The sequence below is a fragment of the Phragmites australis genome, chromosome 14 (genome assembly GCF_958298935.1).
Source record: "Phragmites australis chromosome 14, lpPhrAust1.1, whole genome shotgun sequence".
Taxonomy (NCBI): Eukaryota; Viridiplantae; Streptophyta; class Magnoliopsida; order Poales; family Poaceae; genus Phragmites; species Phragmites australis.
In genome coordinates, this window is record NC_084934.1 from 19245325 (window position 1) to 19271736 (window position 26412).

The 26412-nt window shown below is 41.6% G+C and overlaps 1 protein-coding gene and 1 pseudogene across 1 annotated transcript; one reads left to right on the forward strand and one right to left on the reverse strand.

The window, feature by feature from the left end:
• The first annotated feature begins 2289 nt into the window (after window positions 1-2289).
• Window positions 2290-14798, forward strand: LOC133891585 (ATP-dependent DNA helicase SRS2-like protein At4g25120). The gene is made up of 31 exons (XM_062332313.1): window positions 2290-2817; window positions 3105-3278; window positions 3652-3822; window positions 3997-4236; window positions 4947-4988; window positions 5082-5245; window positions 5751-5937; window positions 7571-7627; window positions 7718-7823; window positions 7912-8045; window positions 8147-8221; window positions 8307-8432; window positions 8519-8647; window positions 8725-8808; window positions 9379-9492; window positions 9588-9688; window positions 10017-10083; window positions 10522-10572; window positions 11403-11480; window positions 11635-11841; window positions 11943-11981; window positions 12419-12490; window positions 12571-12657; window positions 12733-12789; window positions 12916-13073; window positions 13298-13391; window positions 13542-13592; window positions 13826-13888; window positions 13978-14037; window positions 14155-14217; window positions 14416-14798. The coding sequence occupies exons 1-31, from the start codon at window positions 2383-2385 to the stop codon at window positions 14503-14505; spliced, it is 3576 nt and encodes a 1191-aa protein (XP_062188297.1). The 5' UTR covers window positions 2290-2382; the 3' UTR covers window positions 14506-14798.
• A 1610-nt stretch (window positions 14799-16408) lies between these two features.
• LOC133890296 (cyclin-P4-1-like) lies at window positions 16409-17803 on the reverse strand (annotated as a pseudogene).
• Between the last annotated feature and the right edge of the window lie 8609 nt (window positions 17804-26412).

The window sequence follows — 26412 nt, forward strand, 5'->3', positions numbered from 1 at the left end:
TCGACTCACACGCCAAAAAACCACAGCTACAAAGGTATTCGACTCACCCTTCTTGTATCCGGGTATGTCGCAAGTACGAAAAAGTGCTAAAGCCAACTGCACCGACGTACGGTGCTTAAATGATGCAAGCGGTCTATAGCATCCGGGTTCCTCTCCCGACCTACCCCAAGGAACTCCACATCATTGCAGAAGACACCTCTAATATTGCCCACATCTTGCCTCAACCTCACCACTCATCCAACCAACATCATCAACCCAATATTGTGATCATTTTGAAAGTAATTAACACCTATGCTCATGAATGATGAAACACTTCACTTCTCGACTTCTACAGGTAACCTATGCATTGCTAAGCATCACGAGCAACTTTTAAGTTACACAACGTCATATTAAACCTAAGGTACAAGGAATACAGATAATCAACAATTCAAGGCAGGGGAAATAATACATCAATATAGGCTCTACCCATGGAACCCAATATCGACACACTAACATGCAAATATACATAAAGCATAATTTATCAATTGAGATGACACATGATCCAAAACAATAGGTGCAGTATGCTTAGATGCTTGCCTTGCTGCTTTTCTTCAATTCGGGATCAAATGTGAAACCCCTTTTTCGAAAGCTCGCCACACTTCGGATCGATGATCACTAAAAGAAAAATGCATCGCAATAAGCATGATAATATGCTATAAAAGAATTTATATGATGGATGCTTATGACAACACTAGCAAAAGAATGTTTAGGTGATTAGCTAGAAAAGGTTCCAAATATAAGCCAAGACGACCTAAGGTGTTAAGGTTCTATGAAGCTGGCGGTCAGACTGGGGAATAAGTGGTGGTCAAACTGAGGAAGGGTTGGCAGTCAAACCAGTAGGTTTTCTACATGGTCAGGCGGTCAAACCGTCAGGTTGTAGAGAGGTTTGGCGCCTGGCGGTTAGACCGAACCCTAGGTAGTTAGATCGCGGGGCATGGCGGTTAGACTGACCCAATGACAGTCTAACACCTGATTGTGGATATTAACGTGAAGCTGATTGGCTAAGTTTCATCCCGGCAGTTAGACCGGCCAAGATGGCAGTCAGACTACTAAGGCCTACCGGTAGCGCCTTAGTGAGGCTGCCAGCGAAGGCTTCGGCGACGCTTTCAACTATGAAGGGTACCAAAACATCCTATGAGACTAGTAGAGTACGTCTAGGGTAGTTTAGACAACATCCACCAGGTTGATTTAGAAAATTTTCACAGATAGGTTCCAAGCTAGGGTTAATTTCGGGCCTAATGGGATGACGGCCAATTCGAGCCCGAAAATGACGGAAAAAGGGTAGGAAATGTCTCACCTTGGTGTAAGGGAAGTTCCTAGCGAAACAATCCACTCCGAAGAAGCTCCGACTTAGATATCGTGCTTCGGGGTGGCGTGTGGACTTGAGGGCAATGAACGCTCCTCTGGCGAAACGATGAAGGGGATGAGCTCGGGGAAGTCCTAGAGAAGCTTAGGGAAGTCATCTCCGTCGATCTCCAGATGTCGTGGTGGTTGAGGTGGAGCTCTCCTCTCTCCCCCGGCTTAGGGCTCGCTCTGGCGATGAAGAAGCTTGGGGACGACGTAGGGGACTCGTGTATGACCTCCTCCTTCGATCTCTGGCCTCCGGTGAGCTCAAGGGGGGGGGATCTCCTCTCTCTTTCTCTTTCACGGTGGGGAAGAATAAATGGGGGTGGTTGAGCGGATAAGATTTTGGCGACAGCTTTAAGTGGCGGTTCTGAGCAGTGGTGGCTAGACCGTGAGCCCGGGATGGTCAGACCACCCCAGGACAGAGGCTCTGGGGGTTATGCACACCTCTGGTGGTCAGACCGCAGGCTACCTCAATCAGACCGTGAGGGCAATCTTTTTGCTGAATTTGTTTTTTCTAAGTTCCCCTCTTTACTTTCTTCTTTCTCACCAAGGCATTTGGGTTTTCCTAAAAAGTTTCGGAGATGAATAGAAACCTCGAACACATACATGACAGAAAACGCGCATAAACTAAAGACATCTGTTTTCAAAATATTTTAAAATACTCAAAACATGATTTAAAAAATGACATAATACTAATATATGCTTAATACTAAATTCTGATCTTTGGGCTGCCATGTGACGGTGTAAAATGGTTTAAAATGGTAAATGAGAAATTTTATGGACCTATATGTCATTTTAATATATAACTACTTGAGTAGATATCATGTCAAAAATTACCATCCCACGTAGTGGAAAAAAATTAATTAATCCGTCCATTCCGATCCACTCGGAATCCCTCCCCTCCCCCCAACCTCCCAATCCGCCTTTCAAAAAGAGGAAACGCCGGGCGTCCCGCGCATCCGCTTCTCCACCCAAAACCCTTGCCGCCGGCGACCGATGTCGCGCTGGAAGGAGAACGCCTCCCCCCTCCCCCTCCACCCCCGCGGCTCCTCCGGCCCCTCACCTTTTCTCCCCTGCAAGCGCCCGCTGCAATCGCCATGCCCGCCGCCGCGCCGACCCCTCGCCAACGTCTCCGGCAACGCGCTGGAACAGCGCGGCGGCGGGGAGCGATGCGGGTACGGGTACGAGTACAGAACTCCCCTCACGAAGGCGCCCAGGCCGTGCGGGTTCCTTCTGGGCGATGAGGACGAGGACGAGATGGACGAGGCCTTTCTGCAGGAGGTGGATGCCATCTGCGAGGAGCACGCGCGGTCCAAGGCCAGGAAGGAGAAGGAAAAAGAGATGGAGGCGGCGGAGAAGCAGAAGGAAACGGGCGAAGGGTCGCTCGGGGCGGTGACGATGATCGACGATGCCGGACCAGAGATCACAACGGTATAACTATGGTTTCTTCAAGTGCCTCGAAATAGGGCTAGGAATCTTGGGGTCATATTTCAGTTTTACAAATGCAGAATTATTGAGATTATAAGGAAAACGGGGAGAGCTGGGGCATTGTGAAATGGGATTGGTTTGGGATTGGGAAACAGTTGTGAACTAGAATGGCTGACTCACATGGAGAGTGGTGGTTCATTGAAATGCTTTTGTGTCTTTTGGGATTCAAGTCTGTTATTGTCGATTCTAAAAGGGAATTCACATCATTCTCTCTTTTGGGTGGAACTTAGCTTGAGGATGCATTCTGGAAGGAGGAAAATGCCGTTTGTGAAGAGCGTGATGCCCAGTCTGCTGCCAATAGCCAAGAGTCGCTGAAGGAGGTGGAGGAAGAAGAAAGCTTGGTGCTTTCGTTTGGTGATTCTTCGCTTCCGCCTTCTATTTCCATCACAGCGGAGGGTGGGGAGGTATGTGACTTTTTTGTATTCATCATGCTTGTGTCTGGTTCCATGGATCAGAGGAAAATGGGGAAAGTTTTGTAAAGTGCATTGAATAGTTATAGATCATGAAGATTCTGGTTTCTTCAAATAGGAGAGTGGATTGGAATAACTTCCTTAAAGCCATGTTTTTCTGCAAAGGCCTGTTTCTTGAAATTAGAAGTTAGGAAGGTCTCTGAAGCACAGCAAAATTCATGTTTATTGCTCTGTGACAGGGAAGATAGGATAATGAACATGAACAATTGGGATTCATTGTTTCTTGAAATGATATTGCGATTTGGTCGAGGTTCCTGATGTCTGAAGATGAACTTATTGTTTTGAATTTCTTTTGGGAGCAATTTAGTTCGAAGATGCTTTCTGGAAGATCAATGCCATTAGCGAGGAGCACCATACCAAGTCTCCTGCCAAGTGCCAGGAGGGGATGAAGGAGTGGGAGGAAAAAGACGACTTGGTAGCATTGTGTGGAGATGCTTCAGTTCCCCCAGTAATTTCCATTGCAAAGGGGGGTGGAGAGGTATAACTTTGTTTCCTAACTTAAGGAATGATGAATCGTTGTAGGACGTCAGACAGTTCATGTTTCCTGTGTCGGGGAAGGAGAATCAGGACAAATTAGAAATTGAATTGAGTAGGTTTGGTTGAAATCAAGTTTCTAGCCAACTTCATTTGATTACTTTTCTTTTGGAGATAGCTTGTTGATGCATTCTTTGGGGAGGCTGATGCCGCTATCAATGAGGGGAATGCTACCCTGTCTACTGCCAAGGGCCAGGAGGAGCTGCAAGATATGGAACTAGAAATGAAGGAAGATGAAGGGTGTGCTCCAAGGAAGTACTATGAATATTTGCACTCCCTGAACGATAGGCAGAGGGAGGCTGCATGTAGTGATGTGGCTGTTCCACTAATTATTGTTGCTGGTCCAGGAAGTGGAAAGGTACATATACCTGTCTTTTTATCTTTTGTTTACATATATTAAGAATCTATTGAATACAGTTTCTTCGCATCCAATATTATAGATATGTAACAGTTAACTCTTGCCATTAATTAATGGCCCCAACTTCAATTTTTTCTCTTATTAACAGGCTCAACTGAGGCCAATTGTTTCAGTTGCTTGGGTCTGTTGTGGCCAATTTTATGCATGGTTTAACATGTGTACCGAAATCGTTTCAACAGATCAAGAGTAATACATGAATGTCTAAGGAATACATACCTTTTGTTCTTGTAGCTGTTACAAGTAAATATTGTTTCCAAAAGTAATCAGAACCCAAATGACGTGATTCAATATGACAAATCATACCAAATAAGGAAACTATATCCCCAGGGATTTATCCTTCCAAACACTAAAATGATTGTAGATGAATTGAAACCAAGTTTATTGCCTGTACCTCTCTTGTTTGTCTAGGTAATTTTGAATGTTAGTGTTCATGATAATGTGTAAATGCTAAACTTTCTTTTGACATTTTGGTTGCATTATTTGTATATCTGTGGGTGATTTCATAAACTTTGTTTTGACTTAGAATTTACAAATGTGCCATTTTGTTGAGCTTTATTGAACCTGTTGGAAGTCATATTATGTCGTGACCAGTTCCATGCTTTTGTATATACTAATTTCCCCCCTGTAACTGTAACTGGCATGACTCAAAGACTTCCACAATGGTTGGTAGGGTGCTCACACTGCTCAAAAAGGTACGGCTTAATGTTTCATATAATCACTATAAAAGTAGTATTTAATGATATTTGAAGCTCACATAGTCACATGTCTTTTTTCCTTATGACAAGGGAATTCCACCATCGAACATTCTTGCTATGACATTCACAACAGCTGCTGCCTCAGAAATGAGGGATCGAATAGGGGCAGTGGTGGGGAAGGCAGTTGCCAAGGAGATTGCAATAAGCACATTTCACTCATTTTGCTTGCAGCTTTGCAGGACACATGCTGAAAAGTATGCCTTTTCTGTTGGTACAATATACTTAAAGTGCAATGAATTTTGCTATTCTTCTGCTCAACATACTGAATTGCTGCATATTAATAGAATCACTGATGTACAACACTTGCTCTGAAGAAAATATGAAAGTAAATGGACCCTTGGCAAAAATCGTGTCAAATGTAAATTCTTGTTCTTGGGTTTAACTTAGATTATGGTTTTCAATTGTGATGGCTAGCAATTAGAAGTCCGAGATGCACATATTAACATGAAACATTTTAATATGTAGTAAAGTACTGATAATATCCAACTGCACTCCAATGTCCAGCAAAGTCGTTGATGGACAAATATATACAATGATATATCATACTATCTAATGTTACGATCTTCTTGTTTCATCTTTATGCTCTTGTTTCAATACACTTGTTCTTACAGTTTATCAAGCATACTCATTATTGGAGATACTTGAATGCTTAGCCACACATTTTTTTTTTCACATTTTTTTCTTTATAATCCTTTGAAGGCTAGGACGCACATCTGAATTTGTAATCTATGGACATGGACAACAACGGAGGGCTGTTATTGAGGCGGAGCGCTTATTGGAAAATGACAAAAACAATGGTCTAGGAGATACAACTAAGCAACATGATGGAGACATAAAAAATTCTTTTAAAGACAAAGCTAAGAAATGGCAGAAGTTTATTACACAGGTGCCTTCTCCTTTTGATGAATTCACCACATACATTTCAGTTTTGACTTTTGAGTGCCCTCTTTGCACTGATGCATTGGAGCTTTACAAGGGGACTAGGCAGTCACTTTCACATTTCCTTACTGTTAAATTTCTTTTAAGTTCCACAATAAGTTTGCATCTGCGTAAAGTGGTCCAGATTATTTAGAGACTATCTGCGAATTCCCATTTTGCTGCTACAAATGCACACCTCAAAATGTTAAAGGAACAACTTTACTGTGCTTCTTAGACACTGTTTTAGAGCATAGCAAGCCAAATACGTTATAGATTAGTTTCTCAGAAACATGACATCCAAACCAAGATCCCAAGATAAAGTACAGAAGTTCTGATTAAGATATAAAACGAAATTGCAAAAATTCTTTGCAACAGAATTGGTGGACATACTTAAATTAGAAGCTAGTGCCAAACTATGAACACACATGTTAGGTTGGGGTGTAATCGGATCGGATACAAACGGATATCGCCGATCCTATATCCCATCTCACATTTTTTCATCGGAATTGGAGTCCGACATGGATAGTGTCGGATACAGATACGAATGTGGATAGTCTTGGTCACGAATACAGATCGAATATGTGATGAGTCAGATACAAACAATATCGGTCACGAATATTTATTCAGATATTGAGTAAAAGCAACAACCATATATATCGCATATGTTATGATTGTTCGACCATTCCACGTATCCAAAACTCAAGTATATTAGAGGTCAAACAAGCAATTTAGCAATATACTCTCATGGAAGGAGTTACGTTAGAGCAAAATCGGAGAAGTTACGAATGCCCAATATGCTGGCTGAACATATTAATAACTTCAAATGAAAAAATATCAACTACAAACTTGTAGATCTTATCGAGAGCTATAATTTTCATATGAAGATCATCTTCATCCGTCTTCGTATGAAAAAGTTAAAAGCTCCGGAAGGTAGTCTCAGATAGTTGTCGGATAGTCTTCGGATGTATTTGATTTTATTCTCGGATATCCGATATCTGATAGATACTTGCTTTCCTACATCCGAATCCGATATAGCTATTTGAGATCCGATCCAATATCCGAGATATCTTTTGGATATCCGATATCCGATTAGCATCTAAAACGGTTTGAGGGATCAGGCGGGCGGGGAAAATCCGGCCCATTTTCACCCCTAATGTTAGGAGTAAGATAGTTAATGCATGACAACTAATAGAACCAGATCAGAAAGGTCTTCTTTTATATGTCACAATTGCATTAATACTAGTTAACCCTACCTCACAAAAATCGTATCTAGGAAGACATATTAAATTTTGGACCATATTTAGCTTTGTTCTGGACAGAATATGGTCACTTGAAGTGCTAGAATGGTAGTCATGGCTAGGAACTTCACTGTCTGAGACATATTGGTCCATTCAGTTTCTGGGCTTTGTATTATAATGTCTATCACACTAAGTCTTGCGCCTGATCAAATCTATCAACGTGGGCTGTGTGAAAGTAGTGGTCTCAAGAGTTTTTTCCAGGAAAATTAATTACGTATCCACAACATGGCTGTTTTGTTGCCGTGCAGACCTTTACGGTATCTGCATTTTATTTTTACCAAACCTTTCCATCTTTCCTTACAGGCAAAAGCTTCAGGAAGAACTCCAGAGGAGTATGAAAAGAAGGGTGATTTGACAGGAGTAAGCTGTCCTTCTGGGTGTAACTCATTTTTCATGCTTCATTCTAATGACCAAATTGACCTTTGCCTGCATTTTTTTTTTTTTGAGTAGGCTTCAGTTCTTCGGCACTACAATGAAATATTAAGGTCTTGTAATGCTCTTGATTACCATGATTTTATTAACTCATCCATAACCCTTCTCACGAAGTTTCCTGAAGGTAGTTTCAGTTCTAATCTCGTAATATCGTATTATCGTTTACTTTGATGAGTTGTTGATTAAGAGGAGTGTGTTGCTTGCCTGTGCAGTATACAAAGAGTGCCAGGATATGTGGCAGGCAATTGTAGTTGATGAGTTTCAGGATACAAGTGCTATGCAATATTGTCTTCTGAAGATTCTGTCTTCCCACAATCGTGTAACTATCGTTGGTGATGAAGATCAGGTACACAAATTTTGATTCACATTCATCATCCCAAAACTTTAGAGCTTTTGGTTTCTGGATTTTTTTTTTGGTGTCTTTAACTTTGTCTTGTCTTATGTTAGTCCATCTTCAGTTTCAACGGCGCCGATATTTCTGGCTTTGATTCATTTCGTAGAGATTTTCCAAATCACAAAGAGGTATTTGCGGTGTCTCCATGGACACTTTTGGATCGTCTTACATCCTGTGTTGTCTGTTGATATGTGTCTATGCTGATGACTGCAGATCAGGTTGAGCAAGAACTACCGGTCCACACGGGCAATTGTTGAAGCAGCAACAGCTCTAATTCATAACAACACTAAACGGCATCACCATAAACTTGTTGAGACTGACAACCCTTCTGGGTGTAAGGTAACATTGTAGATGGCACAAATGGATAGTTGCCATTTGTTCTTGCATCCTTCCAGTTACATATCTAACCCTCAATTTTTGCATAGATCACTGTCAAGGAGTGCCATAGTGAAGATTCACAATGTGCATTTGTTATCGACAAAATCATTGAAACTACGTCTAGTTCAGCTGAAGGCTGCAACTTTGGCAACATTGCTGTCCTATATCGAAGACAGGTTGAAAAGTCTTGTACTATATATGTTTTTGGAACCATATTTTGGTTATGCTTGCGGCCTAAGTTTCTCCTACACAGGTAACTGGCAAAACGTTCCAAGTGTCCTTCCGCAACAGGAAAATTCCCTTTAATGTTCATGGTGTGGCTTTCTACAGGAAAAAGGTAGTAGGATTTAATTTACTTATGACATTTGTCGCAAAGTAGCAATTTCTCATGGTTTTCAGGCTTTCTTTCATAACTGTCAGTTTTATAGCCCTTGGTAGCAGTAACATTTTGAAGCTTGGAAAATTTTTATGCTTTACAAATTGGCTTTTTTCCCCTTTAAAAGGAACTAGCAAGGGAACCTACTGGAATATATTACACAATCATATGTTATCGTTAGTTCTTATGCTAAATATCTATTCACTATATATATATAGTTATATTGATTAGGTTGATGTAAGATATAGCTATTGTTATCTATTGTTCCAGAATTCAACCACACCAGATGTTTGCCTTACCCTTTTTTGGGAAGATGCGCTGGCCTGAGCTTGGCATTTTGTTTTCTTTAGCAAATCGCAACGTCTGTCTCATTCTTTACCAGTTTAATAGGAAGCAACAATACTTGTTAGTGCACTCATTATTTACAGTTACTTAACAAACCTCTGCATGCAAAGAAAGTAATAACCCTCTGCATGCTATCAGTTTTCAGTTGTGTCACAATGTAAGTGCTTTACCATGCAATTATTCCAGGTCATCAAAGCTATCATGGCAATACTTCGGACCACATTACCTGGCTGTGATGATGGCCCATGGCGTCAAGCCTTCAAGGCCCTTTTACCTAGTGACAAGGAAGAAAAGACAAAGGTTCAAATTTTACCCGATTAAGTTCTTTTCTTTTTGTTCCTCGCTGTTAAATATCTGCATATATTTGACAATTGCTGTGCTTTTCTAATTATCAGATTATAGATCATGTTGAAAAGATTTCTTTGGCTAGAAAGTGTAGTTTTATATCCGCTGCTACTGACATCTTCAGCGCAAAGGTCTCTGGTACCTTCAAAAGGTTGTTCCCTTCTTCTTATAATAGTTTGGGAAAGAAGCCGTTACATTTATTTTCCTTCTTAAAGAAAATAATCTTCCTTTTGAAATGAAACTTGTTAATGAAAAAATAATCTTGCATGCATGTTCTTGTTACAGGGAAATGATTTGTATATGTATGTTGTGCGTGATTGAGCTGCACAACCGCCTCCCATTTGAGAACAACCATTAAATAGTTACCATTTTAGTCTTAGATTTTACACCTTTTTTCTTTGTGAGTTATTGTTGTTTTCCATGCTTATGGATCAGTAAAGTACAACTTTATTCTGATTGTCTCATTCTGTTGGCTGTAGGGCCCAGATCACTCAAGGACGTAAGGTTTTATCAACCTTGGATAGCCTATCAAAACTTGTTGAGAGGGTATGGAGAATTTGTTGCACTAGCCGTTTTGTACTGAATATTTCTGCAATCTATGGCCATCTCATTGCATTATTTATGTATTGCAGTGTTACTGAATCCTTCCATATCACGTAAAAGGAAAAATGATTCATAAAAAAGTAAACATCTATGGAAAGCACACACAGATAATAAACTAACAAAACTTGAGCTCTCACACCCGTGTGTCGATAGGAATTCTAATTCCTGTGAAAACTACAACCTAGTAAACAATTCATCATTTGCGCAATGTCTGCCTACTGGGCTGATAGTCGACCCATGCCATTGAATAAATAATTACATTTGATTAGCATATTCTTTTATGCTATGAGCAATTCAGCAATGGTGTAGTATTATTTAAAAGTTTCTGTATTCTTGTTGTTAGTTCTTCAACAGCTATAATTTTTCATTTCTGTGGCTCAGGAACAATCAGTTTCAGTCATCATTTCCTCTGCAGGAGATATGCTACCTCAGGTTCAGTTAACTTGTTGCAATTCTATTCAATAAGCTTCACCTTTTGTTTAGTGTTTTGTCCCTTCGTCATTTCGTGTATGATCAGTGAATTGTTGGGAGAGAAAAAGTGTCTTTAAAAGCAATATTTATAAGTTTGTTTTAGAAGTAATAGTTCAAATGCCTTTTTACCCATGAGACCAAATAAAATCATAATTCATGCCTTGGTTAAGGAACAAACAACAGGTTAAGTTGTTGGATTACATTTGCATATTGGGCACAACTTTGGCCCCAGGAACGTGCCTGCGGACACAAAATCAAGATTGTAACCTATTGGAGTGCCATCCCTAGGCAGGATGGAAACCTATCAATCAATGCCTATCCATAGGAGCAACCATCTACCAAATTGGCATGTGCCTTTATCAGCTTGCTATTGTAAACCATATCGCCATGATGTGTGCTTCGTTCATTGTGACATTGTTGTGTACCATGCATAGTTTGAAACTTGTTCTATGATCAAATCATGCTAGGTGTCTAGTGCAGATTATTTATGCAGTACAAAGTGCAAAGCTAAGCAATAGAGTCTACATATTTTTATTGGTACACAATAAACTATTCATAGATATTCTATCAACGGGGACACCCGTGTAGCCTAGTGGTGGAATACATGGTTGTGGCTGTTGAGGTCATGAGGTCATGGAGCATGCATAGTTCCTCCTATGCGTTCTTGTTTTCTTGTCCTACCAAACCTTGAGGCAGTTAGCTTACCACCACTAATCTTTGTTAAATATTTGCACCCAAGCTTTATTTCTATTCAATCTTTTGTGAAAGTATCTATTCTATTACTTTGGCAGAAATATCTTCTTGAAAAGCGTGCAGTTATTGATGCTGACAATGGCAAATTGTTAAATGAAGACAATGACATCAGATCAGTAAGTTCATACCCCATTGATGCTCTTAATGTTTATACATCTGTCCTCCAGAAAGTTCTTGGTTTGGATGTTGTGCAAGGAAGAAAGTTATTTTGAATCCTTCTGGGTGTAGCTTATGCAAGAGGTGACATCAATTTTTGTTGGATCAGTGCAGGTCTTTCAGTTTTTAATGGATGATGTGTCTGACTTCTTGTCAACACATTTTTCTGGTTCAATGGAGAGAAGCAGCAAGAGTGAGGAGAAAGGCTGTGCTTCTACACTTAAAGCTTTTATTGATTATATATCTTTGAGGGAAACTGAAAATTTTCGATCCCGAAAGGAGGAAAATAAGAATTCCATCACATTAACAACCATTCATCAGGTTTTTTTAAATCTCTTGACTGCAATTAGTTTGTCAGCTGTGCCACTTGGAAATCCTGTGACATTAGGAAACGTGATGATCTTCCTTTTGCAATTTTTCAGTCAAAAGGTTTGGAGTGGGATGTTGTGTTCATTGTGCAGGTATTTTCTTCACTCTTCAGCAGTTCACCTACAGCTACAAATGCTTTGTCATAAATGTGGTGCTAGGCGTTCCTAGCACCTAATCGCCAATTAGGCAGGCTAGGCAGCTGCCTAGACAGTCTAGCAGCGATTAGGCTCTAAGCGAGAGCCTAAGCAGGCTTGGCAGAGGATTTTTGAAACAGTGCATGTGTAATAGTAATCACATGTACATGTCTAATGACATTACCAACAGAACTGATAGAAAGTTAATGGATTTTCTCTCCATAATTCTGGTGACACGTGGCAAAATAATGAAGGTCGATGACGAGTCCAAATAATTATGGCTTTATAATAAATGACTCTTCTTTTTCTGTATACTGTGTACTAATATAATGTATTAGAAAGTGCATTAATTAGTCAAAAAAGTATTTCATGTTGATCCTTGCTTCTTTACACAGGCAAACGATGCAGAAATTCCTTTGTTGCATGAGTACAATGGCTCTGTGAAAGAAGCTGGAAGCACACTGGAGGTTTGTTCGAAAATTATTTCTTCCCTCATATGTTCTTAATCACTTAATGTATGTACTTGGTGACTTGTTCATAATTACAGGAGGAGAGGAGGTTATTCTATGTTGCGATGACGCGAACTCGTAAAAAATTGTACATCTTGCATGTTACAGTTGACTCTAATCGTCAGGCATGTTATTTTGTGTATTCGTCCTTATCCTTAAACAAATATAAAAAAAATCTGACTTCAACTGTTGGCCCACAGCTTCTTCAACCTTCACGTTTCCTCAGGGAAATTCCTAGTCACCTTCTTGAGGTGCAGGTGAGCAATACCGTGAGACCTAGTTTTACTACGTCTAATCTTTTCTCTGAGTGAGATTTATCCCTAACTATATATTTTAAATGTGCATAATTCTTCGCAATCGTTTTGTCTTTTGTTAACTTATAGGGCGAGGGGACTCTCAGAAAAATTTCTGAACAGCCTTCTGGGGACATTCCTTTTGATGACTCTGAAGGGGATACATCAATTGAAAAGCCTATTGCGGAACAGAACGAAACTTCACCGTACCCAGAACAGTCATGCCTTGCTAATGATTTCTTGAAAAGGTAATCATCTTTATGTGATCTGAAATTTCTTTTTAACTTTGTTTCATGTGAATATTTTGAGTTTTCTAGTGGTGAAAATATGTTATTTCTCCTTTGCATAATTACTTTGTTTTTGAAGAACTTTCATCGTATTCATTCATGCAAGCTTCGCTTTGCTACTCTATTTGCATAAATTGGTTTACATTTGTTCCCTTGCTTCACTTTACTCATCAATCCTTTTTTAGGTTCGAAATTGATGATAGATCAGTAATCTCACATATATTTCATCATTGGGCCAAGAAGCAGGCATTTCAAAATCCAAAGAGACTGCTTTATAAGGTACTGAATTCTTCACTGTACGTGAATATTCAGGCTAAATTTCTGTGATGCAGTTTTGTGACTGCGAGTTGTGACATTGAACTCTGAAGCTTTGAGATTGTCATTGCCCTTTATGGGTATTTCATGTTGGATGTGTACTTGCTTTTTCAGATCAGCTTTGTGATTGATGAACGCTTACGAGGTAAAGAATACAAGCGCAAGGTGACCTCTTGTCCTCTCTTTCCCATCTCAAAGAATCATGGACCTTATTGATTCTCCTTTCAGTTATATATGTTCTTCGTGATTGTTTATTATATTCTTGTTGGCACTGTTTTTTTTCATCATCTGTATTAGTTATGGGTCACGTAGCTAATCAATGTGTACATTTGCCTTACACAAAAGTTCTTTTGTTTTGGAGAGCTTAACCTTGCAAAACTGATGGCAAGTTTATCCAGGATGTCTTGCGCAAGCTGAAGTCATTCCTAAGTGGTGATGAAGCATTTGGTTATGCACAATATGTGAGTTATTATTTTCCCAGTATTATGCCTTGGTCATTTTGTTACTTTTCCTTAATAATAAATAACTAATTCAATACTGTGAACTTCAGGTTATCAAGTGGGAACAAATTCCTATTGACAAGCGGAGTCATTTGACGAGAGAAAGACAGGCAAGTTCTTGGACTATCACGAATATCTTGCATCTTTACTTCAAAGGAATCATCTTAAATCAGTTGCCGGGGGCGCTCTGTCCTTCTGAAGACCCTTAATCCTGTGGTTTGTTTCAGGAACATTTCCAAAAGCAGAGGATAGAGAACTCCATGGGCTCCTCAGAACCTACAGCTAAGCAGGTCAGTTATCTCAGAACTCCCTGTTTTTCTCGCTGTCAATGCTCTAATTTCTTCGCCATCAACTTGTTAGTTTTTCAGAATTACATTGTCGTCCGATCTCTGCTCGCCATGATTCTGCCTGTTGTTTTTCAAGCCCATGTCGGTTTCTATTATATCAAACTAAAATTGAACTTGATTCCCCTGCGCGTCCAACTGCAGATATCCTACCTGCGGAACCTGGGGTGCACCATCACGCCGACGTCTCGCCTGCACGCATCGCATCTCATCGAAAAGTACAAATCGCTCTGACCTGCTAATTGCTAAGGTCAGATGGCTTGAATTGAAGTTGTTGCAGAGGTGTTCAAACGCTCATAAATTTGTGCGGATCCTTGGGATCATGGGCTGTGGTCGACTGAATTCATGGTAGAAGTAGAACTAGCCGTACCGGACGTACATGCTGTATATATGAATGTAGTAGTGTATGGAATCTGTTGTGCATTTGACACGTCAGGGTTATATGTGCCACCTGTTAAGAGTTTGAGCTTCTCTTTGCAATGTTAGAATTATTACTTATTTGTTATATTTGGTTCTTTCTCACCTCAGTCCACCAGAAAAAATGTGAGAAGTGACGACACAAATAGGGTAACTCTTTATTAATCTCTTCTATTGATATCGAGTATTACACAGGAAAATTACATACAAATCTCGAACTGAAACACTAACTTGAAATCTAGAGGACCTTAGTATACTCTTTCACTGGCTCTATTCCTCAACAGTGGAGTTGCTAGTAACACTGAGCTAGCAGTCGCTCCAAACACCCTACACTGAAGCTAAGACTTTGCACTGCAGTCCGGCGACGATCAGTCCACCGTAGTCCGACCCCGGGCGTCTGTCTTCACTCCGGTCAGCCGCCATCCTCCTCTCGACGGTGGACATCTTCTACCTGCACACAGTAGACAAGAACAAGTAGAAACAACTAAAGAAGAACAACCGAATTGAAGAATCACATACAGATGTAAACAAGTAGATGGGGACAATCTCCATGCACCAGAAACAAAACAATTTCATACTTTATTGTCTCTGTTCTGAAAGCCTTACACAGAAGAATCACATAGAAACCTCGAACTGAAGAATCACTTCCTAATCACACCTAACACTAGGGGGTGAAAATGGCTCGGATAATTTCCGGCCGATCCGAGTCGGAACCGGAAATGGATAGTTTTTTTTAAAAATCTGCATTGGATATTTTCGGCTCGGAGTCGGTATCAGATATTTTTTTTTCCCGGAATCGGTATTGGAATCGGTGTAGCAGTTTTCAACGGAATTGACCAACATCGGATATCCGGACTACCTGAGTTCGGATATTATCCAAAACCCAGGGGCTGAAACAGCATTATAATGCTCTCAAAATTCAAAACATTATTGAAATAATCATGAAATTTTTTGAAAAAATATATACCGTAGAGGATCCTATAATCTACCTCTAAAATAAATTCTACTCCAACAATGTAATTTGTCTTTTTTGTTTCTCATTGTACATATCATATTTTTATCTGAATTTGTTTTAGAGCTAGATCATAATTTTTCATAATAATTTTGATAGTGTTTTGAATTTTGAGAGCAAGAGAATAAAATATTTTTTATTTTTAAATATGTCGCCCGTTAGAGCAATATGTTTACTTTTTTAAACAGGATGCTTCTATCTCGATCGTTAGCCGCCATACGGGACGTCGATCAAGGGCAGGGATGTGGTTGTCTGCCGGTTCCGGTCCAACCCGACTGTGGTGCTGTCCACGCTCGCTGCTGCGTGCAGCACAGGGGTGGGCGCCCTCGCCTTCTTCTTCCCTTACGGCGGCAGACCTGCATAACGTGTATATGTTATCTTTAATCTTTTACTAGCTTTGTAAGTTTGTGATAAACTAAGTTTAAATATGTGTACTTAGTCTAAGTATTGTGTCTGTGTGAATTTATACGAAGCATAACGTGTGAGCTTGTGAAGTTATGATGAACTAAGTTATGTTGTTTTTTAACTAAGTGACCAAGTGTATGAATCAAATTATCTCAACTATTGCGTAGTAACTTCCTAGTATAAATATGTTCTTTGCTTTTGTTACGATCTTACATATAATTTGAGTGGTCTTTCATGTTCCGATAAATATTCGTCGGTCGTATTCGTTTTGTATTCGTTTCCGATTACCCATAATCATATTCGTATCCGAACTATTCGTATTCGAATCCATTTCAAACAAAAAATATTCAAATACAAAGACCGATTCCGTACCGTTTTCACCTTGCCTAACACTAAACTAACACATAACACGGCATTGTGTCCTTTTTATTGACTTCAAATCTTCAGAAACCTAGTAGACTCTTTCACTGAGCTCACAGTAGCTCAAAACATCCTACTCCAACACCGGCCGCCGTCTTCTCCACTCTGGCCGGCAGCCATCCTCGACTCGACGACGGCCATCTTCTACTTGCAGACTTGTACCTGCAGCAAAATAGACAGACAAGAACAAGCAGAACGAAATGTTAACATCGGAATCCCTAATTAGAAACAACGACTGGGGGCGGCAGGCAAGGCAGGACGCGGCGGCGCTCGTCCTCCTCTCCGACCGACGCAGTCGCCTTCCTCTTCCTGCCGCCGCAGCTCCCGCGCGGCGCACGCGACCCCTGCTCTAGAACCCTGCAGAACACTTGAAGCCCTCGCCGTGGACGAAGAGGCGGTAGTCGACGGCGCGCAGGAAGCGCTCCTCGAGAGCGGCCATCTCGCCCGCGCGGATCGCGAGGTCCGAGCTGACCTCGAACACGACTGTCCATCTCTTGGGGAGGGTGTTGTCAGGGCCGCCGAACTTGGCGCCCAGGAACAGCGCGACGGCTACGAGGCGGTGCGCGGTGACCGGTTCGACCAAGACCTGCGCCTCCCGCGCCGCGGGGCTGCGGGTGAAGCGGGTCAGGTAGATGCCCGCGAGCACGTAACTGGTGCCCTCCAGCCGGATCACATGCCAGACACTCTCTAACTGGATGAAGCGGTGAATCCGCTCCAAGAACTCGCCGACCGTGACGGTTGGTGTCGCTCCCGCGCCGCCGCGGAAGGCACGGACGAGACCGGACTCGGCGGATAGGGAGGCGGCGGCGGCGTAGTGGAGGGCCTCCGCCTCCTCGCTCGGAGGGATCTAGGGTTACCGCGGGCATCGTCGCGCAGCTCGGGGTAGTCGCCGGCGTCGGCGGCTGCTTTGAAAGATCATATCGAAGCAAACAACTCCTCGCTCGGACGGTTTTGAAATATGCCACGATATTGCGGTATTTGAAATGATGTCATTTTAAATCTAATGAAACTAGATTAATATCATTACCTTAGTTTCGATGCCTGTTTCGTAACAATATGGATCTAATTTCATGAGATTTATATCGATATGGATTCAATTTTAAAAGATTCGTAATGACATGTATCCATTTTCAGAAGATTTATAATGATATGATCCAATTTCAATAAATTTATAATGATATTTTTATAAGTAAAAAATATAGTGATATATTTTAAAACCATAATATTTATAATAACATAACCTAAAAAACCTTTCTTATAAGCCTCCTTAACATACATTTAGATATATATGGTTTATAGGGAAAGTTGAAAAATGCCTAAAAGTCTCTTTTAAATTTCGAGTCATCCCTTTATAACACAATTTTTTTTTAGCAAAAGACTCATTGGAATTTTGTCTCACTTTTATTAGTCGCTGCATACTATGGGTGTTTTTGTTGTTCGTACGAGGTTTTGCCTATATGAACTATATATGTAGGTTGAGTAGAGTCATATTTATTGAAAATAAGAGTATTTGGTTGGTTGTATTTGTTTGGATAAACTAAGATGAATTTCTGTTTGGTTAATCGAATATTAGGTTGTATAAGTGGATACAAAAGTTGAGATTGTGATTGGTTACTTATATAAATATGATTTTATAACACTAATAAGTGAGTACACCCGCGTGAGCGGAAATATGAGCCTGCATCCATCGGGTTAAGCTGCGGAGTGAATTCGATCCCGGGGCAGATAAGGTCGTATATTTACACTCACCGAGTCAGACTGTAACACTAGATGCAAGTAATCAAACTGATATCTTTTCAAAATTATATGTATCTATCAGACCAGTTTAAAGCAAATTTCAGTCAATAGACAAGGGTATCTCAAAACCTATGTACAAAAGTGTCGGACACTTGTATGCGTGGTTGATGTTGTGGGCAATCGTATCAGAAAAGGTGTGTACTGGGAAGTGTTCCCGCTCTAGGAAGATCATGTGTGGAAGAGATATCTGCAGGATGTTGTGCACAGAGGTTGGTCTTTGATGTTGCTTGTGCAATGGAAGAATAAGGAGACAGCTGGGGAGATGCAGGGTGTGGAGTACGTGGAGGAGGAGGATGATGAGGAAGACAATGAGGAGGATGTCGATCCGGATGGTGCACGTTCATCGGATTATCCGACTGAACCGACCAGTGAGGCAGATGAGGGGGAGAGAATTCCTTCTCTAATTGAATAGATGTAGCGGGATGATCTTCAGGCCGATGAGTCTCCTGAGTATGACATCTTGGATGATGAGGACGATGCTCCGGTTCCCGCAGACTGGAACAATCCAAACTTTAACAACCTTGCGGTGAACGAGGGGAATCAAGTGGTCTGGGAGTATACGCAGAATGAGGTGACCCAAGGTGTTAGGTATCCTACCAGTCAAGCCATGAAGGATGCTGTGATTCAATGGTCGACATCGCTACAATGACAGTTTTATGTTGTGAAGTCAAGCAAGAAGGAATATGATGTGAAGTGCGCCAATGAGGGTTGCCAGTGGAGGGTGCACGGCTTCAAGGGAAAATGGGTTGACTATTGGAGGTGTCGATTGTTGTCAAGCACACTTGCATGATGGACGAACTTGAGCCCAGCCACAGGAACATCACCTCAGCCTTTGTCGCCAATGTGATGTATACCCAGATTGTGAACAACATGAACTATGAACCCGGGTCAATAATCAGGCAAATCGAGGAGGATTACAAGTATACTATCAGCTACAACAAGGCATGGAGGGCGAAGAGGAAGGAAATTGAGATGAGGTTCGGGACTTATGAAGCGTCATATGACAAGCTGCCACATTTACTGCAGACCATTGCTCGAAGGAACCCGGGGACGTATTACGACATTGATAAGGACTCATTGCTGTTAATATGAACAAGGGTTCCCGATCTTCCGAAAGGTTCTGGTAACTCTCGATTTGGTGGAAACGAGACACAAGTCGATCCGGCTTCCGAACAACACGATCCGAAACCCCGCAATCGCAGCACCACGTCTCCTCTGGTTATCAACCGGCGTTGCACGGTTGACCTCGCCAAGAAGGCTAAAATCCTTGCCTGCGAATCGAAGAACACAAGCAAGAACAAGGAAGAATGCAACCAAATTGCAGATGAATGATTAATCTCACGAGTTGGGGTCTCACAAACCGACGAAACGGCGAAACTGTTCTTGACAGAATAATCTAAGCAAAACCCCCCTAATTAGGGCGGCGGCTACTGTATATAAAGGATTAGGGTCGGCCAAGGACCCCTGGACGTGTCCCTAATGGACTCCAACACGATACATGGCCCAACGGACCAAAAACGGTGACGCAGCACCGGGACAGATTCTGGACGCTGACTTGTTTCGACGTTTTCCGTTGACTCAGAAGGAATTTGGACCTCAAACCAACGCCATTGGTTTCCTTATGAAATTATCTTTCCAACCATATGTGAATCGTCGAAAACGGAGTCCGGATGCGTCCTGGACGTCCGTTTTACTGCTCGCTGGTCCTGGAGGTCGAGGCTGATTCGGACTCGAGTTGGACTGGACCTCCTGCTGTTGTTGGACGTCCTAGCTGCTCCTCCACGCCTCCAAGCCTTCCTCTATGTGTCTCCTTGTCCTCTCCATGATTCCTAACCAACACATAATCATTAGGTAGTAATCTATTCTCAAAATTATATAAAGAGTTGCTTAGGAACGAGCTCACCTCTAAATTTAATTGTCGTGCGCGAGCTCTTGTGATTGGACCTTGAAAGTTCAATGGAGGATCATTGTATGTATCCGAGGGAGTGATGTCCTCATCATCCTCCTCCTCTTGAATTGGAGTCGTCCTCGACTCAAGCTCATCATCGGCTCCCAAGTAAGGTTTCAAATCTGCAATGTTAAAAGAAGGACTAACCCCGAACTCGGGTGGCAACTCAAGTTTATATGCATTATCATTTATTTTCTCAATTATCTTATAAGGACCAGCAGCTCTTGGCATTAATTTAGACTTACGCAGCTCTGGAAACCTATCTTTTCTTAAATGTAACCACACTAAATCACCTGGTTCAAGTTTGACTTCTTTCCTACCTTCACTACCAGCAATTCTATACTTTTCATTCATCTTTTCGATATTTATTTTAGTTGTTTCATGCAACTTACGAATAAAATCAGCACGTGCACTAGCATCACTATGTGTTCTTTCAGTGGTAGGTAAAGGCAAAAGATCAATAGGAGCGCGAGGGGTAAAACCATACACTACCTGAAAAGGACTTACCTTGGTGGTAGAATGTGTTGCCCGATTATAAGCAAACTCCACGTGGGGCAAACATTCTTCCCACATCTTCAAATTTTTCTTCAAAATAGCTCTCAACATGGTACCCAAAGTGCGGTTCACTACCTCCGTTTGGCCATCAGTTTGTGGGTGGCAAGTAGTAGAAAACAATAGTTTTGTACCCAACTTATTCCATAGAGTGCGCCAAAAGTGACTCAAAAATTTAGCGTCGCGATCTGAAACAATAGTAGAAGGCATACCATGCAAGCGAACAATCTCTTTGAAAAAGAGGTCAGCAATATAAACGGCATCATCACTTTTATGACAAGGTATAAAATGTGCCATCTTAGAAAAACGATCCACAACAACAAAAATGCTATCCCTCCCTCTCTTAGTCCTAGGCAATCCCAAAACAAAGTCCATCGAAATATCTGCCCAAGGAATAGAAGGAACAGGAAGAGGCATATACAAACCATGTGGATTCAAGCGAGACTTAGCCTTTTGACATGTGGTACAGCGTGCCACGAACCGCTCAACATCTCTCCTCATCTTTGGCCAAAAGAAATGTGTGGCCAACATAGCCTCCGTCTTCTTAGCACCAAAATGTCCCATCAATCCTCCTCCATGTGCTTCCTGCAACAACAAAAGACGAACGGAACTAACTGGAATGCATAGACGGTTAGCTCTAAACACAAATCCATCATTGATCACAAACTTGTTCCATGTACGTCCCTCTTTACAGTTCAGTAATACATCTTTAAAATCAGGATCAAGCACATATTGTTCTTTTATTGAGTCAAGTCCAAAAATTCTATAATCAAGTTGGGACAACAAAGCATATCGTCTAGACAAAGCATCAGCAATTATATTATCCTTCCCTTTCTTGTGTTTGATAACATAAGGAAAAGATTCAATAAATTCAACCCACTTAGCATGTCTACGATTCAGATTATTTTGAGAACGAAGATACTTAAGTGATTCATGATCTGAATGTATAACAAATTCTTTAGGCCACAAATAATGACGCCACATCTCTAAAGAACGTACAAGTGCATACAATTCCTTATCATACGTAGAGTAATTAAGAACAGGGCCATGCAATTTTTCGCTAAAGTATGCAACGGGCTTACCTTCTTGCATCAAAACACCTCCAATGCCAACTCCACTAGCATCACATTCTAGCTCAAAGGTCTTACCAAAATTTGGAAGTTGCAGCAATGGCGCGTGCGTAAGCTTGTCCTTCAAAGTGTCAAAGGATTCCTCTTGTGCCTTACCCCAATGGAACACCACACCTTTCTTTGTCAACTCGTGTAAGGGGGCAGCAATGGCGCTGAAATCCTTCACGAAACGACGATAAAAACCTGCAAGTCCAAGAAAACTTGTCACCTGTTTGATGTTTTGGGGCACCGGCCAACTCTTTATGGCTTTAATTTTCATCTCATCCACCTCAATTCCCTGTGGAGTAATAACATAGCCAAGAAAAGAGACTCGATCCGTGCAAAAGATGCACTTCTCAAGGTTACCAAATAAACGTGCATCACGTAAAGCATTAAAAACAGCACGTAAGTGATCCATATGTTCATCCAAAGACTTGCTATAAATCAATATGTCATCAAAGTAAACCACCACAAATCGTCCAATAAAAGTTCTTAAAACCTCATTCATCAAACGCATGAAAGTGCTAGGTGCATTAGTTAAACCAAAAGGTATTACTAACCACTCATATAATCCGAATTTAGTTTTGAAAGCTGTTTTCCATTCATCTCCAAGTTTCATTCTAATTTGGTGGTAACCACTACGCAAGTCGATCTTTGTAAAAATTACAGAGCCACACAACTCATCAAGCATATCATCAAGTCTAGGAATAGGATGGCGATATCGAATAGTAATGTTATTGATGGCTCTACAATCAACACACATACGCCAAGTACCATCTTTCTTAGGAACCAAAATCACAGGAACAGCACAAGGACTAAGGCTCTCACGTACATACCCGCGGTCCAAAAGCTCTTGGACTTGCCGCTGAATTTCCTTAGTTTCCTCGGGATTGGCTCGATACGCAGCACGATTTGGCAATATTGCTCCCGGGATCAAATCGATTTGATGCTCTATCCCTCTCATAGGTGGCAGTCCCGGGGGTATCTCAGCTGGGAAAACATCCTCATACTCCTGCAAAAGGTTAGTGACAGCAGGAGGTATCGAACTAATAACATCATCAAGCGAATACAAAACTCGTTTGCAAACCAAGGTGTAGCAAATATCATTATTAGAAATTTCAGCAAGGTCACTTTTTAGTGCAAGCATAACACCACCCTTCAATTTTATGCCATGTACCTTAGAACTAGGTGCAGACGTATCCTTTTTAGGTGGGTAAAGAGAATTAGCAACTTGCTGATTTTCAGATTTAGTATCACGCAAATTAGCAGCTCGTTCTTTATCAGCTTGTACAATTTCAGCAGGGGTCATAGGAACCAAAGTAATTTTCTTTCCTTTATGCATAAAAGTATATGTATTACTTCTACCATGGTGTATAGCATCATTATCAAATTCCCAAGGTCGACCCAATAAAAGTGAGCAAGCTTCCATAGGTACCACATCACAGTCAACATAATCAGCATAGGAACCAATGGAAAAAGAAACTCTGCAAGTTTGTGTTACCTTAGCTTTTCCAGCATCATTAAACCACTGAAGATTATATGGATGGGGGTGTTGGCGTGTGGTCAAGCCAAGCTTCTTGACCAAATCTGAACTCACCAAATTATTACAACTACCTCCATCGATGATGACACGTGCTCGCCGATTTTGGATGACGAAGAAAATCTGGAACAAGTTATGGCGTTGCAGCTTCTCTGGTTGTTGTACCTTTGTGCTGAGCGCCCGCTGCACAATGATGCTCCTATAGGTCGCTGTGTCATCACTGCCCAAGATTTCGTTGCTCTCCTCAACAACTGGTTCTTCTTCTTCTTCAATGTCAGAGGCGCTGATGTACCCATCTTCCGTTGCAATGTATGCCCGCTGACTTGGGCAATCCTTCTGCACATGACCGAATCCATGGCAGCGACGGCATTGAATGCCAGAGGTGCGTCCCGTTGATGCAACAGAGGAAGCACTCTTGGAAGGTCCCTGCAAAACAGAATTTTTACCTGAGCCCGAAGGTCGTGTAGTGACAGGATTTGGTGTCGTAGCTGCTTGTTGCTTGCTCGCTGGTGAGGGAGCCCTGTAAGTGGATGGTTTGGACAGCCCAAATGATGGTCCTGTGCGCGGCGTGTATGTGGTGCTGGCCTTGTACTTGCCCTGCTGCTCACGCCCCTGCAACTCCTTCTCTGCAAGCATAGCAAACTGAAACAACTGGTTGACATTGTTAAATTCTTTATAATCAATAATATCCTGGATTTCACGTTTCAAACCCGAATAAAATCGACAAATAGAATCTTCGTTTCCCTCTACTATGCCACAACGCATCAAGCCCTTTTGAAGCTCACCATAATAATCCTGCACAGATTTATCTCCCTGTTCTAAGCGCATCAATTTCTTACGCAAGTCTCTATGATAAGATGGGGGAACAAATCTATCACGCATAGCAACCTTAAGCTCTTCCCATGTACGAGGTGTGGCACCATCTGCAGCTAAACCAGTCCACCAAATAATAGCAAAATCTTTAAACTCACTAGTGGCTTGTCTAACTCTATGTTGTTCAGGTACTTGATGGGCACTAAATTTTTGCTCTACTGTCATCTCCCAATCAAGATATCCCTCAGCATCATAATGTCCCGAAAAAGAAGGTATAGTAAATTTAACCTTAGCATAAGGATCTTCAGGAGCTCGATTATACATACCTCGATGGTGGTGGTGATGTGGAACGCCACCCATACCTGTGGTGTTAGTGCGAAGACGACGCCGTAATCTGTTTTGCAATGTCGCCGCTGGATCAACATTAACATCGTCATCATACAACTCATCACCGGTGTTGCTTCCATTCACATCTTCGTTGTGCACAGGACGGTTTTCCAAAGCATTTACCCTGTCGGTGAGCTCGGATAACCGTTTGTCCACCCGCTCAACCGCGTTTGCGAGTTTCATCTCAATTATCGCTTCAGTGACAGCCTTGATGACTGTCTCCCTCATCTCCTTCTGAGCATTGTCTACAACAGCTTGTAGCTGCTCTTGGCTGACACACTCCTTGAAGTCCTTTGGCGTTTTATCTCCTTCAACTGACATTGTGGAAACAAACACAACAACAAACAGTGAAGGTTATCCCTAATAATCGTACTACAAAGATGGAGTGGTGCCTCTCAATCAAGATCAGCAAAGGTAGACACCTTACCAAGCTCTTACCAGGGTTCTTACCAGCAAAGCAAAGGATACCTGGAAGGCGTGCGAGCGATTGCAGGGATGCAAACCAGTGCTGTTCAGAAGAATCTGTGGGGCTTGGAAGGCACACAAAGAGAACAAATATGTATATGTGGAACACAAATCAGAAACAGATAGTAATGCTGAATTATAGTCCCAAGTACTTGTTCTCGTTGCTGGCCTAAAGTGTTGCAAGTACCAAGTATGTGTGTTAAACAAGGTGGAGAAACAAGTATGATGGATAGCAAGAGCAACAGAAACAAAGAACTAAATAGCACACGCTAACACAGCTCACTTTGCCCTTCTCTATGTGCTCCTCTAGATATTGTTCCTCTTTTGCCCCTCTCTTTTTTCTATTTTTTTGGGCTGTCGTTGTTTTTTTGGGAAAATTCGACTTTTTCTTTTTATTTTTTTGATATTTTTTTTTTCACTTAGGAGCACACAAGAGGGAACCATAGAAAATTTGAGCTTAAACAAGTGAAAGACGTGACCTGTAGAATTTTCTGAAGTTCAGCCGTAAAATGAGAAAAATATTTGGAAATTGAAAACTCAAACTTCGGAGGCGAATTTGGGAATTCTGATTTCGCCGAACCCGGCGAAGCGGGGGACGAACGGATCCAAAACGCTGTTTCGATGCGAAAAACTCTATGACTTTTCTGAAAACGGAGTTCGTATGCGAAAGTTATGCCCGATTTGAGAAACGACTCCGAATTAGAGGACAAAACGGGAAGAAAGTGGGAAAAATATGCGACGGAGGCTAGGGTTTGATGGAAACGGTGGGGGAAAACACACGAACTGGACTCTAACACGACCTAACCAGCAACAAGACCTTGACCAGGACACAAACTCAACACGACGAACTCTGAAACTGAAATATGCAAAAGCTAAAGGCGCGGAAGGGTTGTAGGACAGGAAAAAAAAAAACGATATGGCAGTGGACTATGGAACGAAGGCGAAAACACTCGAAACTAAGGGTAGATATGAACCTGACGGTATACCTGAAGCTCTGAATACCACTTAATATGAACAAGGGTTCCCGATCTTCCGAAAGGTTCTGGTAACTCTCGATTTGGTGGAAACGAGACACATGTCGATCCGGCTTCCGAACAACACGATCCGAAACCCCGCAATCGCAGCACCACGTCTCCTCTGGTTATCAACCGGCGTTGCACGGTTGACCTCGCCAAGAAGGCTAAAATCCTTGCCTGCGAATCGAAGAACACAAGCAAGAACAAGGAAGAATGCAACCAAATTGCAGATGAATGATTAATCTCACGAGTTGGGGTCT